General features: G+C 40.0%; 1 protein-coding gene across 1 annotated transcript; it reads left to right on the forward strand.

The window, feature by feature from the left end:
• Positions 1–961: 961 nt before the first annotated feature.
• On the forward strand, positions 962–13,755 carry LOC120914465 (homeobox protein CHOX-CAD-like). The gene is made up of 3 exons (XM_040325151.1): positions 962–1,626; positions 8,314–8,459; positions 13,153–13,755. Exons 1-3 carry the CDS (start codon positions 1,197–1,199, stop codon positions 13,381–13,383), a joined length of 807 nt encoding a protein of 268 aa, XP_040181085.1. The 5' UTR covers positions 962–1,196; the 3' UTR covers positions 13,384–13,755.
• The last annotated feature ends 4,330 nt before the right edge of the window (positions 13,756–18,085 follow it).

Genomic DNA, 18,085 nt, shown 5'->3' on the forward strand with positions numbered 1-18,085 from the left:
TTTTGAACGGCGACGTGCGTAACGTACTTTCGTATTCCCGGACGTCTTACGCAAAAAAATAAATTAATTAAAATTCGACGCGGGAACGACGGCCATACTTTAACATGGATGGTGTAATTTTACACCATCTAAATAGCACACTTAACTTTATGACGGGAAAAACCGACGTAAGAGAATGCGACGAACGTGCGTACCTTCGTGGATCGCCGTAAACAGCTAATTTGCATACCTGACGCTGGAAAACGATGCAAACTCCACCCAGCGGCCGCCGGAGAATTACACCTACGATCCGAAGGCGTACGAAGCCGTACGCCTGTCGGATCTATGCCAAAAGCCGTCGTATCTTGGTTTAAGGATTCCAAATGAAGATACGACACAGCAAATTTGAAAATACGCCGGCGTATCAGTAGATACGCCGGCGTATTTCTGCTGTGAATCTGGCCCTGGTTCCCATTGGCATGCGATTTGACATGTCAAATTGCATGCCAAATCGGTAGCAATTGCCGGTAATGGCAGTGTCCGAATCGGTGCTATGCCACACCAATTGCCAAAGTAGTTTCAGTACTACTTTTGGCAATTTGGGGGTGCGATTTCCATTGACATTTGTGCAGAAACCTGCACAGATGTCTCTAAAATCGCCCCCAAAGTCGTGACTGACATGAGGAAATGAAATTGTGCGAGTTCAGCTGAACATTTCATTCTCGCAGTCAGTGTGAGGCTAAAACCTGGAAGCCGATTGATTTCTATGCAGAGCTGAATCAGATTTCGCACTTTTCAGTTTTAGAAAATCAACCCCATTGAGTTTTATTGGGTGTATATGGCCTACAGTTTGAGCAGAGGTTTACATAAAGTTATCAATTATGACAGCAGCAGTTGTTTGAAGAATGCTGAAAACTTCATAGAAATTGAAAAGGAAGCACTGGAAGTAGCAACAAGGTGATGATACTGGGATGTCCAGCCTTTCATTTGAATGCAAATGCATTTGGGGGCCAGGCAGTTATCTCTGACATCAGACAGGGCCTTAGTAAACTGTTACTGCCAGCACCTGGTCACACCATTGTTAGTCATTAGTAGCAATGAGACTCCACAGCTAGCAGGGGTCATTTATGGATAGACTGAAGGAGTGAAGCAAGAAGCAAGGGTCATTTTAAGAGGACTATACAGCTAATGATGACCACGTAGGAACTGATACAACTATGAACGTCGCATATCCTGGGAGTAAATCCGGTAACATGTACCCACTTTCTGTAAGGCCAACAAATAACAACCATGGAGGGCAGAATTATGTGTCCAGTCAGCCATACTTTAACTATGTGGCTTATCATCATGTACCAACCATGGATAACCAAGTGCAGTCCTGTGGAGTCTGGGGATCACAGTATGGATCACCTCGGGAAGACTGGAGCACTTACTCTGCTTCACCATCCAGCGCAAATACCATACAGACCTCTGACTTATCACCCAGCCAATTTCCTTACAATTCTCCTGGCTATAATTCTCCACATCCTTCTGGACTTGGGATTATGCATACAGCTGAAGGAAATCATACAGCTGCACACTCGCCCAGTGGTCAAAGTCAAAACTCTTATGAATGGATGAGAAAAACAGCACAATCTACATCTACAGGTATGTGAAAGAAGTTACATTAATTATATCAATACTTCTTGAAAACATTCTTTCTCTGTTTACATAATTTACATTTTGGTTTACTGTCATACAGAATAGAAATTAATTTTTTTCGTTATGATTTATGTGATAGTCAGTGTCAGAATGGAAATTTTTTTTGGGGACAGCATATTCCAGACTCACTCAAGTTTCCTAGAGCATTAATAATGACATAAAAATGTTTTACCTTTTTAGAAAGCAGGTTTCAAAACACCTGCATCTATCATACTTAGAAAATTTCGTTTTCAAATAGCAAAATTCACTAATCTTTGCACTAAAAACAATAGTGCCTCATAGTTGGCATATTCATTCATTGATGAAGTACATATACAGTATGTGAAATTGAAGTAATTCTCTGAAAACTTACAGATTAGATGGTGGTGTTTTTTTTTCTTTTTTTTTTTTTGCAAAAACTCAAGCCCAGTTAAGAACACAGAGGAGGGATGTACAGATAACCACCCTGATATAAATATACATCTATCCTTTCTAGTAAAATAAATGAATAATAACATACGCTCAGCTATCTGTGTTGTCATCAAAGATCTGTTGTGTTTGAACCCCCCCCCCCCCAAAAAAAAAGATTTAATACTTACTCAAGTTCAACTGTTTTACCAAATAAATGTAATGCCATTAAGAAAAATTGTTTATTGGACTTATTTTTTAAATTGAATTTACAATATAAAAGTCCTATATTTTATGCTTTTCTTTAACAGTTTTAAATGTCTACATTTTGTCTGAGATTTACACACACACATCTTTCAAAATCTGACATTTTAACTTGCAGGTGGTTTTAAACTGTCCACAAATCGACGCAAACATATCGCATTGCATTAACAACTCCCCATTTATTGCACTAAGATTAAGAAGGATCAGTCATGTATAAGCCAGCATGCAGGTAACTAACAGTTGAACATAGTAGGCTATAGAAAAGCTGTACTGTCATGCACTGTGAATCAAACTGTAGCAGTAGGTTGTTCACATGTGCTGTACAATTATTGTACAAAAACTAATTAACAGCAGTAACATACTGTAGTAAAGTGCCTTGTTTATTGTAGGGTGTAACAAGTTTAATAGATCTATAAAAGCTGTCAAACTAATATGAGGTTGGTAACGATTCTTTAAATTAAACCGTCTTATTTACAGGGAGATTAACAAAAACATTAACTGCAATCATTTATAGGGTATATGAACAGTAACGTTTTAGCGACAGAGATTAGGAAAGTAATTTTTTGTAACATAAAGCCATACGCTTTAAAATCATGAAAATTAGCCCTAATCCTCCTTTGCTCTTTTTTTTTTTGCTAGCATTCCAACCATCTGAATTATTTATTAATGCTTCCCAGAATAATTGCAGGAGGGGGAAAAAATGCAATTATAGGTACAATTTGCGCCCGCCCGCTTTTTTTCTTTTTTTTCTGGATACGGAGTCTGCAACTGATATTCTTGTTTGGCCTAAATGGTTGAGGCCCCGTACACACGGCCGAGGAACTCGACGTGCCAAGCACGTCGAGTTCCTCGTCGAGTTCTCGTCGAGTTCTCCCATAGAACAACGAGAAAATAGAGAACATGTTCTCTATTTTCTCGACGAGCTCCTCGGCGGCTCCATCGAGGCAAAACTGTACAGACGACAGAGTTTCTCGGCAGAATCCGGGTTTTGACCGAGTTTCTCGGTGAATTCTGCCGAGAAACTCTGTCGTGTGTACGGGGCCTCAGAGTCAGGCTTTATTGGCAGAAGTAGTACTGAAGTGTACTCTGGCAATAGGTTGATCAGGCATATAAGTATTCAATCATCTTGACTGGCTGAGGCTGATCTAAGGACCTTTAAGGCCGCGTACACACGGTCGATCCATCCGATGAGAATGGTCCGACGGACCGTTTTCATCGGTTCACCGCTGAAGCAGACCGATGGTCTGATGTGCGTACACACCATCAGTTCAAAACCCGACCGGGTCAGAACGCGGTGACGTAAAACACACAACGTGCTGAAAAAAAGCATGCGTCGACTTGATTCTGAGCATGAGCGGGTTTTGAACCGATGCTTTTGTGTACTAACCATCGGTTTTGACCGATGGTCAGCCGTCCATCGGTTCGATTTTAAAGCAAGTTCTATCATTTTTGTCCGAAGGACAACAGACCGATGGACCGTACACATGGTCGGTTTGGACCTATGAAACTGGACTTCAGGCCGTTTTCATCGGTTTGGACCGACTGTGTGTACGCGGCCTAATATAGTACTGGAAGGGTTATAGGAACATGCCTGCCTGCCTTATGGCCAGTATGGCAGCAGCACTATTTAACCAATGCTTGGATTTTACCCCAGTCTAGTAGTCTGTGAATGCCAAACTAGTATAAACATACAAATTAAATAGTGTCTATTGCAATGCATCTGTGTTTCTAGCATCTCATCAAGTTCATGGAACGATGCAATTCGAATTTTTCTATTGAATAAATAATTAACACATTTTAGGACACAAAAAATGAAACTTTTTACGTTAGATACTGCAACATAAATTTGCTGACTGAATTTAGTCCGCCTGTGACACTAAAATGTCTTTCCACAGCTGCAAGTAGGTGCTCTGCAGTTAAAATACTATATTGCTCCACAGAACCATGTTTTTTTTTGCAATTGCCCATTACCCCTGATCTGTACAGACGAAGGCTGGGCCATACATTATACAATTTTTCTTTAGATTTACCTTTATTACAGCTGGTGTATTTTTACATCCAAATACAACAGTGGCACAGCCTGAGAAGATGTATTTAATCCATCTGTTTAGGCTGTGTACTAGAGATCTAGGCACATAGAATGACACATGAATTTATTCTGCTTGCATTTTTACTATCTGTAACATTGAGCCCTCTCTCTGACACCACATCCCAATGTTACACATCCCATTATAGTGGAATTTTTAAGGTGTCACGTATAAGAAAGTTTAGTATATTTTTAAAAAATATATAGTATTTTATTTAACAAAATGATGACAAATGAAAGAAAATATTTTAATGGAAATATATTTTCACTTTCTGTACATGGGACACCTTTAGGTGTTTGCATTTATTAAATGCAGCAGATAAAGGAATGTTAAAGACTGACATTTGTTATTATATTAAATGCTTGATAATTGATATTTTACATGTCAATAATTATACATTTCAATGGACCAGTAATTGGCAGTAAATAACTCTGGGATATATAATATATATTTAATCCCACATAATTTTCGGTTAACTTTTAAATAGAAAAATGACATTGAAAGCATGTTTCATTAGGCCCTTTCGGTCATGTTAAAGGTAGCAAGGCCTTTATTCACACCTCTATTGCTTTCGCTTTGATATGCAGCTTTGTATTCCCATAGTCCCTTTTCTCCTGGGGTTATACAGCCGGAAAGGGTGCTGATTTTCACAACTTATAAAAGAAACCATGGGCTTTTATTGCACTAGGAAGAGTTTTATGATCATCGTGTCTTTTAATGATGTATGGCTTTCCTCCTAGCAAATCAAGGGTATAATTAGAAATAGCAAGCAAATTTGAAGCATGTTCGCCACTTATAATATATATGTTAATCAAAATAGCTTTAAATATTGTATTTACACGCCCCAATTTCCAAGTTTTACAGACGCACATCTGGAAAAGTCATAAAGTTGGGGGATGAGCATGGGAACAAGTGACCCAAAACACATTGGTTCTTACTCTACAATGGACACTACTATACAAAGAGTATTACAAAAGCACAACAGGTTTTTGGAATGATACAAAAGGAATCTAACTACCAACATCATTGGGAAGGTGCAATAAACAAACACTGAGCAATTGACCCCTCTAAAAGGATATTTCCCACAGGGCAGAAGTCTTTTTTGCAAACCGTATTTGGAAGCACATCTACAGAATAAAAACACCACAAATGTGTTCAAGAATATAATTAGACAGATATATTATTTACTACACATATAGTAAGAAGGCACACTGATGGGGCATTTCTTAGTAAATATTTTTTTTTAATTGATATTATTATAATAATTCAGGATTTATAAAACGTCAACAGTTTGGTACAAGAGAAATCAGAGGACCCTGCTTGTTAGAGTTTACTATTATTATTTAGGATTTATATAGTGGCAATACTTTGCACAGCACTTTAATAAAGGGAGAAAGTACAGTTACTTTCAAGTAAATACAAGAGGGTTAAGTCTTGTACACACTGCTAGAATTATTATTATTTTTATTCAACCCAGCTGGCTGAGTGTAAAAGAGAAACTGCAGAGTTTGTTGTACTAACTGTGATGTTAGTACAGCAATTTCCCCACTGAGCTATTGTGTCCTGACAGGGGGACTGCAACCCCCCCACCCCCGGCAAGAACACACCGGTCAGCGCTCACAGCCAATGACTTTGAGCGCTGATTTATGCCGATTGGCAGCATGCCTGTACGACAGAAGCCAGACATTTACTGTTTGACAGGCTGCTGTACACATGGGCTAAATGTACCAACCAATATCCGGCCCTTGTGTACCAGGCTTTAGAAAAGTCTTGGTTGTGAGAGCTTTCTATCTAAAAAGGAAGAGGAGGTAAGAACCATGAGATTTGCATATTTTGGCACAAACAAGTAATTTATATTTGTATAATTTATTTGATACTAATTACTCATGTAGCACCTAAATGCCTGTCCTCCATTAGCAAATGCATGTTTAAACCTAAATAAATACATTTGTAGTAAAGGAAATATAGGGGTGGCCATTGCTGAACTCCTGGCTATTTGTTGCTAGATCAGGTGATGACCTTATGTCTACGGGAACCCCATTACTACTGCCACCCAGAAGAAATACTCAATCAGACAAGCTGGAAGTGACTAGGACTAGAGGAAATTCCTGCTTTACCACCTTCTCATAACCATGGAGCAATACTGTGAGGTTAATCAGGATGGGCATGCAGGTTTATGTCCCTCTAGAAAGTTTTTATTTATTTTTCTTGACTACATTTAGATCATGATTGCATGCCTGACTGCTTGCCTACGTCTGTATCAGGAGTGTAACTTCAGTCTTAAAGGACTTGGTACCGAGATAAAATCATTACAATAACATTATGATCACTCTGGCCTCAATTATATCATCATGCTTACACAGTGAGAGTCTCAACATTGTACCTGTACATAGCAGGTGATCTTTTGAAAGAACAGGAAAAATGTGTAGAAAATGTCGGATTAATTTTCGGTAATATATTGGGCCTTGCATAACCTCAGGTTCATAGTTATCAGATGATGATTGTCGTATCTAGTTGTTTTTCAACCAGAATGGGCAACTAATGTCATTTGTACAATCAGATGTTTACTGGGTTGAATTACTAAAGGCAAATAGACTGTTCACTTTAAGGACACTTTCACTTTGCTAATTTTTTCCTTAGCTAAGGCCTGGTTCACATCTATTATATTTTATTTATTTATTTTTGTGCATTTTCAAGTTTTGCAGATGAACACTACTGTTCATTTAACATGGTTTCCTATGGGTCATGTTCACATCTGTGCATTCTCTGGAAAGGGCCAGGGATTTTGTTCTGATTTGTGGTTCCATAGACTTCAATGGATCAAAACTGTGTATATGAAAAACGCAAACTGCAACCTGCAATCAGGCCTAAGTGAATGTGAAGTCGTTTTTATTTTTCCTTGCACATGATTAAGTATTGTTTACAAAGTGCATTTTCACCACATTCACTAAGCTAATGAAAAACTGACATGCAAAATTCGAATTCACTTGCAAAAAACTGCCTATTTACCTTTTTAGTAAATCAACCCCAGTAAGTTGAACTTTGAATAAGAGCCAAACCATTTTTCTCTGAACAATTCAGACAATCCTTGGTATGAAAAACATTTTTAGGCCAATTTCTTGAATGATAATCCTACAGTACTTTCCCTAACATGAAAGGGAGTCTGAGCAACACTTTTCGTCTTTTCCTTGTCAAAGACGTTCATTGATAAGATCACCTTGTAGCTTCTTTGTCTGCTATCAGTTTGAAATTAGCACCTCAATAGAACTTAAAGAACCAATTTGGGCATCTTTGTTCCTCTGTATGATTCCAAACTTACATCAAAGAGAATAAGGAAAGATCAAAGGCATCAGCACACGTAGGTAGTGTTGTATTTGTTTGTTATCTTCACAGTTGTGTTTTGCTTTGTTTCTTTGCTTTTTTTCCCCCTTTGAGTTGGTCACATCCTGTCTCAGCAGAACAACGAGATACCTGGAGGCAAGCCTCTTAATGACCCCAAGTGTTACTGCTTCCGTACAGTTTATGGTAGTAACCAATACATTATGAAAACATAACCACAAATATGTTGCCTACAAACAAGAGCAAGTTGTCCTACAGGTTTTGTTACCTTTGAAAATATCAACTGATAATATATTGCAAGCGAATAAATTCTCATCATAAATTAACCTGGTCAGCCTGAAACCCTCCAGTTGTACAGGAACTACAGGTCTCAACATGCCTTGGTATTTACCAATGGAACTTATTGCTTTGTTAGGCTGTATTACAAATTGTTAATGTCATTCGGAAGTAAAAAATCACAATAACTATAGGAATAATATAAAGGTATTCGCATGCAAAATTATTACAATTTCGATATTGCAGGACTCAATTTACAACTGCAGTTCTCATTTTCTAGGTAAGACAAGGACGAAGGAAAAATATCGGGTTGTTTACACTGACCATCAGAGACTGGAGCTTGAAAAAGAATTTCATTATAGTAGATATATTACTATAAGAAGAAAAAGTGAACTTGCTGCTAATTTAAGCCTTTCTGAAAGACAGGTAAGTTCAAAACAGTTATTTCCCCAAAATGTCAGTTAGCTCCTTTTTTATATTTGCAACATTTAGATAAAAACCTATAAAAGTACAACAATAAAAAATGCCATGGAACTGCCTCTCTATTTGTGAAAACATCACAAACAATACCCATATGGGTAGATTCAGGTAGGGGCGCGCTAATTTGCGGCGGCGTAGCCTAGCGTGTTTACACTACGCCGCCTTAAGTAAGAGAGGCAAGTACATGATTCACAAAGTACTTGCCTCCTTACTTAGGGCGGCGTAGTGTAAACGCGGCGGGCGTAAGGGTGCCTAATTCAAATGGGTTGGAGGGGGGCGTGTTTAATGGTAATGAGGCTTGACCTCACGTTTTTGATGTTTTTCGGCTACTGCGCATGCCCCGGGCGCCTACATTTCCCAGTGCGCATTGCGGCTAAGTACGCCGTACGGGCCTATTGATTTCGACGTGGACGTAAACGACGTAACTCCCGATTCACGGACGACTTACGCAACGTAAATTTTTTAAACAACGTAAAAAATTCGAACCTCGCGGTGGGAACGGCGGCCATACTTTAACATTGACTGTCTTTATATTCACTTTTAGATTTTCAGTTTGCGCTCATCATTCTTTATTCATACTTTAACATTGTTATTCCACCTCATAGGTGGGATAACTTTAGGCCGCCTAAGGCCTTACGGAAACGGTGTAAATCGACTGCGGCGGCCGGGCGTACGTTCGTGAATCGGCGTACAAACTCATTTACATAATCTACGCCGACCGCAATGGAAGCGCCACCTAGCGGCCATCCGAAATATTGCAATCTAAGATAGGATGGCGCAAGCCGTCGTATCTTAGATATGTTTAAGCGTATCTCTGTTTGAGCATACGCTTAAACATAAGTCGGCGTAGATTCTGAGTTAGGTCGACTTATCTAGTGATAAGTCGGCCTCACTCTACCTGAATCTACCTACCATAGTGTTTGTAATATTGTGTAAAATGGCAACTTCTATGGGTTGCCTGTTGCTGGGTGAATGTAACATTCCTCAACATTTGATTCGAAGGAGAAAAAAAATGCCTTAAAGAGGAGTTTCCATCAAAAATATAATTTCGCTTTAAAGTGTAGCTTAGACCTTGAAATGCCTGTTGGTATGCGGTCCCACGAAATCTGCCTTCCTATTCACTGAGGATCCTGACGTCAGCTCCTAACAGCGCTAAAGCTCCTGGGAAATGATGACATGTGATGCCGTGCCCTTCCCCTGTGCAAGAATCGCGTTACTACTATACCGGAAGTGACCCGATTCCCTGAATAGCTCGGCGCCATTTTCAAAACTGGCAAAACAATTAAGGAAATGGCAATCATGTATTTTAATGCTGTGTGATGGTCGCGGCTTGTTGTTGATGATGGGTTGCCATCACAACGGCGTACACTTCCGCAGCCGCCGCTCGTTGTGATGGCAACCCAAGTGGTTGATGGCACGGCGCTGCAGCAGTCTTGCGCATGTGCGAGATTGGGGCGGGACGGGTGGCTCGTTCTGACGCGTCATCCCCACTATTCCCGGGAGCAATTGCTTGTGGGCTTCACAATGCCCACAAGCAAAATGAGAACGTTCTGAAGACCGGAATATAAAGTGTTCGTTTTAAATAACTTGGCGGAACGGCGGGATTTTATAAAATAGTAAGTGACACTATAGAAACATATACAACGAGAGATGAAAGCAGATATTTTTAAAAATTGAAAAATGTGATGGGAACCCTGCTTTAAGAACCTTCATCTAGCAGAGTTAATGAACTTTCGACCAATAGAGAAAATTACACTATAGGCTATAAAGAATTGGCCAGAAGAGAAAATATGAGGGGGGCCTCTGCACTCTGTACAAAGTGTATGGAGATGTCTGTGCTCCTCACTCCTCACTAATGATGTAATAAATTGGCTACTACAGAAAGTGAACTGCCATACAGTTGCCCATCTGTGAAGGGTTTCAGTAAACTCTTCAGAGTTCTGTCTCTGCAACACTGTGTCAATTCTGTATAACAGTTCCCTCTGTAGGTGGTGAGCACAGGAATCTCCATGCATGTTCTACACAGCGCAGAGGACTTTCTTCTTCTGGTTAAACATTTTTAGCCTATAATGTTAAGTTTAACATGCATTATGAGAATCATTCCTAACATTTGCATGACTGCTAAGATATTTGCAACTTTATAAATAGATTCCTTTTCTGAGCAGTCGATCCATCTCTGACAGAACGACATACACATGGGCCAAATGTCGTCCGTTTTTTTTCCCCTGGAAAACCAGCAGAGAGCGCTGATCGGAGTGTTGTGGTAGGAGGCCATCCCTCTGTCAGAACACAACAGCTCAGTGGGTGGAGATCGTCTGTACTAACTTTGGATGGTTAGTACAGTGGCTCCGATCGGAGCAGTCAGTTCAACTTGCTGGGTTGAATGAAAAAAAACTCATAGTGTACCAGGCATTAGGCTGGCCATAGATTATGCAATTTCCTCTCAAATCACCCAATTCCCCAATTAACAGTCAGTGAGTGTTGATGAAGGAATCCCTCGGAAAAATCACTAATTTCCAGGTGCCTGAACTGCCCAGGTGGAAAAATAAATGCCTGAGCTATGGCCGCCGAGGTATTCCCTCCTTTTGCACTATTGTATTCTGACAAGGGTTGCACCAATACCACTTTTTTAAGACCGAGTACAAGTCTCAATACTTGTTTTTTGTTTCCTTTCTTCTTTCGGAGAGGGAGTGGACGGTGTCAGTGTGGTTTTTTTTTTTCTCAGCCTTGTGGGGATGGGGGGTGGCTTTGGTGAGATATCAAGGGTCTATACAGACCCCTGACATCTCTCTTTTGAGAAAGGGAAAGGGACTGAGGACACAGATTTCTCAGTAGCCTCAGCTGCACTGAAGATGAATGGACAGGAGACAGATTTTTTACGATGCTTCAGTTTATGAATGAACAGGAGCGTTCATTCATAAACTGAAGCATCGTAAAAAATCAGTTTACAATGCTCAGTTATGAATGGACAGTCAGTGATCACTGACTCTGTGCATTCAGAAAAGGAAAGGGAGAGAGAAAGACTCCTTCCCTTGCCCTGACAGATCTGGGATGAGGGGAGGACCCAGAGGAAGACACAGGGGGTGATCGGTGGGGGCAGCTACAAGCACCAATGTCCCTGTATAGCTTTCAATAAAGCAGCTGACAGCCATGGGAGGGAGAGGAGGAGAAGCAGCTTTCAGCTGCCTTATTGAAAGCTATACAGGGAGATTGGTGTTTGTAACTGCCCCAACCGCTGCACCGATCATCTGTGAGGCTGCCTGGCCCCCCATCTGCTATGCTGAGGAAGCCAGACCCGGTACAACAGATATCAGATTAAGCATCAGAGCATTTGCATGAGTATTCATGCAAATGGTAGGTATTGGCACCGATACTAGAATCGGTATCGGTGCAACCCTAATTTTGACAGTGGGAGGTTTTCCTGCTTAAAGCGGAAGTAAACCCATCAATTTGATCCATAAAAACTGTTAACATTTGTGCTAGCCTTCACATTTGATTGTGCTCTCAACCAAACTATTAAATCATCCAATGGCTTGTGTCATAACAGATCACATGTGCAGCATCATGGCAGTTGCAGATTAAACAGAGGCCAAGATGGCAGTTTCCTTGGCTGAAAATGATTGGAGGGTTTACTTAAGCTTTAAAGAATACAATGATCACTGCCGCCAGCAGTGATCACATGGAAAATAACCAACAGGCTGGTTGTATAAAAGTTGATAGATCAACTTCAGTACAACCAGCCTGCCCATAGATGGATCGAAATTCACCTGATTCCTGTTGAACCGGTTGATCTCTCTCTATGGCCGGCTTTACCTTGTAAAACAATCCATTCAGTTTAAAATAGAAAAGCAAGGCAAAATATTTGTGTATATACAAAAAAAATTATAAATACATATTTTTTTTATTTTTTTTACAAGTGATCACTTATCCTCTGTTCTCAGCTGCATAAGGGGCTTGGGCCCTGTACACACGACCGAACATGTCTGCTGAAACTGGTCCGCAGACCAGTTTCAGCGGACACGTTCGGTCGTCTGTACGACTTACCGGACATGTCCGCTCGGCCGAAAGCCCTCGCATGCGTCAAAGTGATTTGACGCATGCGTGGAAGCATTGACCTTCCAGGGTCACGCACGTCGCCGCGTCATCGTCGCGGGGAAGGGGGCGGCCACGTCAGCGCGTATCCTGTACGCGGGGATTTTGGTTTGATGGCGTTTTCATCGGACAGTCCGTCCGTGTGTACGAGGCCTTAGAGAGGTGGAGACTGTTGGGTCAAAAAAAAAGGAGGCAAAGAAACAGCAGTACACAAATATTTTCAGTAATTAGTTTTGCAGGGGGGGCAAGTCAATGCAAGTCTTGCCATTGGAGGACAGGCCACCTGTGATCCCAGCACAGTTAGAAAACCTGCCACGCGAGGATAGATGTGCTACCATGCCTAGCATGGCCAGTTTGAAATAATAAAGCAGGGGGGTCTGGCAGAATCACCTGGTATTTCACACATCGGACGAAATACAAAGAAACAGGATACATATTAACACAAGTATATGGTACAACAGACGCACATCAGGAATATTAAATATTGGAGTAACATACACTTTACCCACTGTTGTTTCAATATCTTTCTCATTATTTGACCTTATAGGTAAAAATTTGGTTCCAGAACCGAAGAGCGAAGGAGAGAAAGCTTTTCAAAAAGAAAATGAATCAGTTTGATGGATCCGGCTCTTTGCAGAGTGATTCCAGTTCAGCCAGTCCCAATCCACACTGTGACTCTATGGTACAAGGGGAAATGACAAGCTCTTCATATCAACCACGACAACTTGGACTCAATGGCCTGCATCCCGATGACATCATACATCATGTTGTTGTGTAAATGGGAAGCTTAAGCACAGCCAATTACAACCATGACTAACTATAAGACATTAAGGATTTCCTTTGTTGACTTTTAAGACTGAAAACTGTTACTCTCTTTAACAGAGGTAGAATTGAGCAGAAATAGCAACTACGCATCAAAAAATGTCTTACCTGTCATGCAAGAAGATGCTAACAAAATTGTTACAATTCTCCTGAATAAACTGAAGGAAGAAGACAATGTTACAATTTTTATAACCTACCAAGGAGTTCCAAAGTCAAATGACTGGTTTACTTTGGTGAACTAAGAACTAATTTGTACATCCTTTTAAATGTTACATAAAGCTACTCTTATGCCTCGTACACACGATCGGATATCTGATGGAATCTAATCCGATGGATTTTTTCGTTGGATATCTGATGAAGCTGACTTTCATCAGTCCTGCCTACACACCATCAGTCAAAAATGTCCAACGCGGTGACGTAAAACACTACGACATGCTGAGAAAATTAAGTTCAATTCTTCCGAGTATGCGTCGACTCGATTCTGAGCATGCGTGGATTTTTGACCGATGGAGTTCCACACAGACGATTGTTTTTTTCTATCGTTTTTTTATCCATAGGAACATTTTAATAGATGTTCTATTTTTTTTCACCAAGGAAAACAAACCGATGGGGCCCACACACGATCGGTTTGTCCGATGAAAACAGTCCATCGGTCTATTTTCATCAGACAAACCGATCGGGTGTACAGGGCTTTACACGTGCCTTATGATTATTTGTCTTAAGTGTGTACCGAAATTTGTGGTTTAATGTGAACATTTTCTCTGTACAAATGTTTGAACGGAAATCTTACTGAGAAATGATACTGTGACTGAGAAATCTTTAACTCAATGTACATCCATTCAAATGATGTGCACATCCATTATATCCTGTACAGTTTTAGAATATACTCTGTCCATTAACAAATTATTGCCGTAAGGAAAAGGATCAAAACAGTTTGGTGATTTTGTACATTCATGTGAACAGAATAAAAGATTAGAGCATCTGACAAAAGCAAGTTTACTTAAATTAATTACTGACATATACTAAATATATATACAGATCTACCTTTTATTCTGTTCATGCAACTAAGAGCTGTGTGTAATAATAACAAGTTTCAATGCACTCTCACCAATAAAAATAATAAAAAATTGTCAAAGATTTTAGCCTCCCTGCCAATTTAAATATACATAAGGCTTTCGTTGGCAGCAATATAACAAGTTCAAAAAGAACATTATACTTTTAAAAACCCAACTCTATTTCAAATGTTTGGGTTTTCTTTAGTTTTTTTACATTTTTGATAGGGAAGACTTTTAATATTTTTGTAAGTGTTTTTTTTATATATATATCTGTTACATATACTGTATATCTGGTGTGTGTGTGTGTGTGTGTGTGTGTGTGTATATATATATATTTATATATATATATTACACAGCGGGTAAAATAAGTATTGAACACATCACCATTTTTAAAGGTGCTATTGACATGAAATTTTCAGCACACGTCGGTAACAACCCATTTTTTTATTCTTCGTACAAAATCCTTTGTTGGTAATGACAGCTTCAAGATGCCGCCTGTATAGAGAAATTAATTGCATGCATTGCTCAGGTGTAATTTTTGCCCATTCTTCAAATCTTGAAGGGTCCATGGGATTCTTCTGTGAACTCTAAACTTTAGTTCTTTGGGATCATTGTCTTTCTGAAATGTTCACCCTTGTTTCATCTTTATCATCCTGGTAGATGACAGCAGATTTTTATCAAGAGTACATTTTTCCATTCATTCTTCCTTCCAATGATATGCCAGTAATGTAAACTGAAAAACAGGTATGATGTTCACACATCCAAACTTCACTGTTGGGATGGTGTTTTTAGCGTGATGTGCAATGCCATTTGACCTCCAAGCATGGTGTCCATTGTGGCATCCAAAGAGTTCAATCTTGGTCTCCATCTGACCAGACTATATTTTCCCAATATTTTACAGGCTTGTCTAAATGTTGCAAGAAAACTTTGACCGGTTCCCGACTGGCTCACGCAGATATACTGCGGCAGAATGGCTCTCCAGGGCAAAATCCCGTATATATACGGCTACACCCAGGAGAGCCACCAGAGGGCACACGAGAGAAAACATGATCTGTCATCTCCTATAGTCCCATTCCCCCCACAGTTAGAACACACAATAGGGAACATAGTTAACCCCTTGGATCGCCCCCTAGTGTTAGCCCCTTCCCTGACAGTCACATTTACAGTAATCAGTGCATATTTATAGCACTGATCGCTCTGTAAATGTGAATGGTCCCAGAAATTTGTCAAAAGTGTCCAACATGTTTGTGGCAACATCGCAATACTGCAGATCACCTCCATTACTAAAAAAATCATAATAAAAACGCCATTTAAATGCCATAAATCTTTCCCATAGTTTGTAGATGCTATGGGCCAAATCCACAAAGAAATCGCGGATCTTAGTTTTAGGCAGAAAAGTTACACTGGCGCAATTTTAGTATTTTAGGTAGCGATCCACAGAGCACTTACCTCTAAAATTGCGCCAGTGTAGCTGATCTCCTTGCATCTTAAGCGATCCCTAATTAAAATGGGCGATTCCCATTTAAATTAGGGCGCGCTCCCGCGCCGGACGGACTACGCATGCGTGTGATGTCATTTTTCCCGACGTGCATCGCGCATACGTAGTTTACGTCGGGCTTTGTGGATAGCGACGGGTTCGTAAAGTTGCGACGGGAAAAAAAAAAGTTACGCGACGGGAAAAAAAAATCAAATTTAAAAAAAAACGCGGCGATCGAAAAAAAGGTATGGTTTTGCATGGTCTACTAAAGTTAGCCCATATAAAACAAACCTTAGTTTTGCGCAAGCAAATTCGTAACTTACGCAAATCACACAATGCCTAAAGCTTTGTGGATCTCCGTAAGTACTAATTTGCATACGCAAGGAGGGATTTCGACTCGAAATGCCCCCAGCGGCGGATGCGGTACTGCATCCGAAGATTCAACAGCGTAACTAAATTACGGATGTCGGATCTTCTGCCTAACTTGGGAAAAATCCTTTTGAGGATCGCTCCCAAAGTTAGGCACAGAAATACGCAGGCGGAACAGCAGTTCCGCCTGCGTATCTCTTTTGTGGATTTGGCCCCATATCTTTTGCGCAAACCAATCAATATACGCTTATTGCGATATTTTTTTAACCAAAAATATGTAGAAGAATATATATTGGCCTAAACCGAGGAAAAGGTTCATTATTCACAATTAGAATATTTACTATAGCAAAAAGTAAAAGATAGTGTTTGCTATTTTTATGTTTATAGCACAAAAAATGAAGTGATCAAATACCACCAAAAGAAAGCTCTATTTGTGGGGGAAAAAAGAACATCAATTTTGTTTGAATACAACGTTGCACAACCGCGCAATTGTCAGTTAAAACGACACAGTGCTGTATCACAAACAATGGCCGGGTCATTGGGCAGCCAAATCTTACAGGGCTGAATCGGTTAAACAAGCTTCAACATGCTCTTTCTTCAGCAGTGGAGTCTTCCGTGATGAGTGTGCATACAGGCCATGGCGGTTGAGTGTATTCCTTATTGTTTGAAAACAATTGACACAATTGTACCTGCTACTTCCAGGTCTTTCTGAAGCTCTCCACCAGTGGTCCTTGGCTCTTGGACAACTCTTATAATAATTATTTTCACTCCTCTGTCAAAAATCTTGGGAGGAGCACCTGGTCGTGGCTGGTTTATGGTGAAATTATGTTTTTTCCACTTCCGGATTATGGCCCCAACATTGCTCCCTGGAACATGCAGAAGTTTAGAAATCCTTCTGTAACCAATGCCATCAGTGTGTTTTTTGCAACAATAAGGTTGCAAAGGTCTTGAGAGAGCTCATCATGAGATGTTTCTTGTGTGACACATTGATAATGAGACACCTTTTTATAGGCCATCAGTTGAGACTGAACCAGCTGATATTAATTTGCACTGAGCAGGGGAAGGCTGGGTTCACACTACTACACTACTTTCATCCTACTTTGCTCTGCTACATTGGTCCTACATCCATCCTACTTTCATGAACAGGATACTACTTTGGTCCGACTTCAATGATATTCAATGGGCCTGAAGTAGGATCAATGTAGGACCAAAAGTAGTACAGGGAGTATTTTCAGAGTCGGACCGACTTGTGTAGGACACTACAAGACACTCTCATAGGGAAACATTGAACACCCAGCCAAAGGGTTGATTCTAACTACTGATTAGATTTCAGCTGGTGTCCTGGCTTTCCATGTCTTTTGGCACCTCCCTTTCTTAATGTGTTCAATACTTTGTCCCTGTGTCATTCCATTTTATTAACTTAATTTGTGAACTTTTTTGTTTTTGTTTATTTGTATGCATGGATTGTTACTGACGTGGTGAAAATTCCATGTCAATGTCACCATTTTTCTAGGTAAATATATTTCTAAAAGTGCTATGTTTAATACTTATTTTACCCACTGTATATATATATACACACTGTATATTATGACCCCAATGTACAAACTTTCCCTCACTGCCTTTGCCTGTAAAGCCTATACAAGAAATGGGGAGTGTGGTCTTCACCAGCAAAGGAAATCATAGACAACAATGAAAACACTGTCATTTTGTACTGTTCCTCACTCTATGTAAAAGCTTAGTACTTCAGTTACATTTTT

Source organism: Rana temporaria, chromosome 9 (genome assembly GCF_905171775.1).
Source record: "Rana temporaria chromosome 9, aRanTem1.1, whole genome shotgun sequence".
Lineage (NCBI taxonomy): Eukaryota > Metazoa > Chordata > Amphibia > Anura > Ranidae > Rana > Rana temporaria.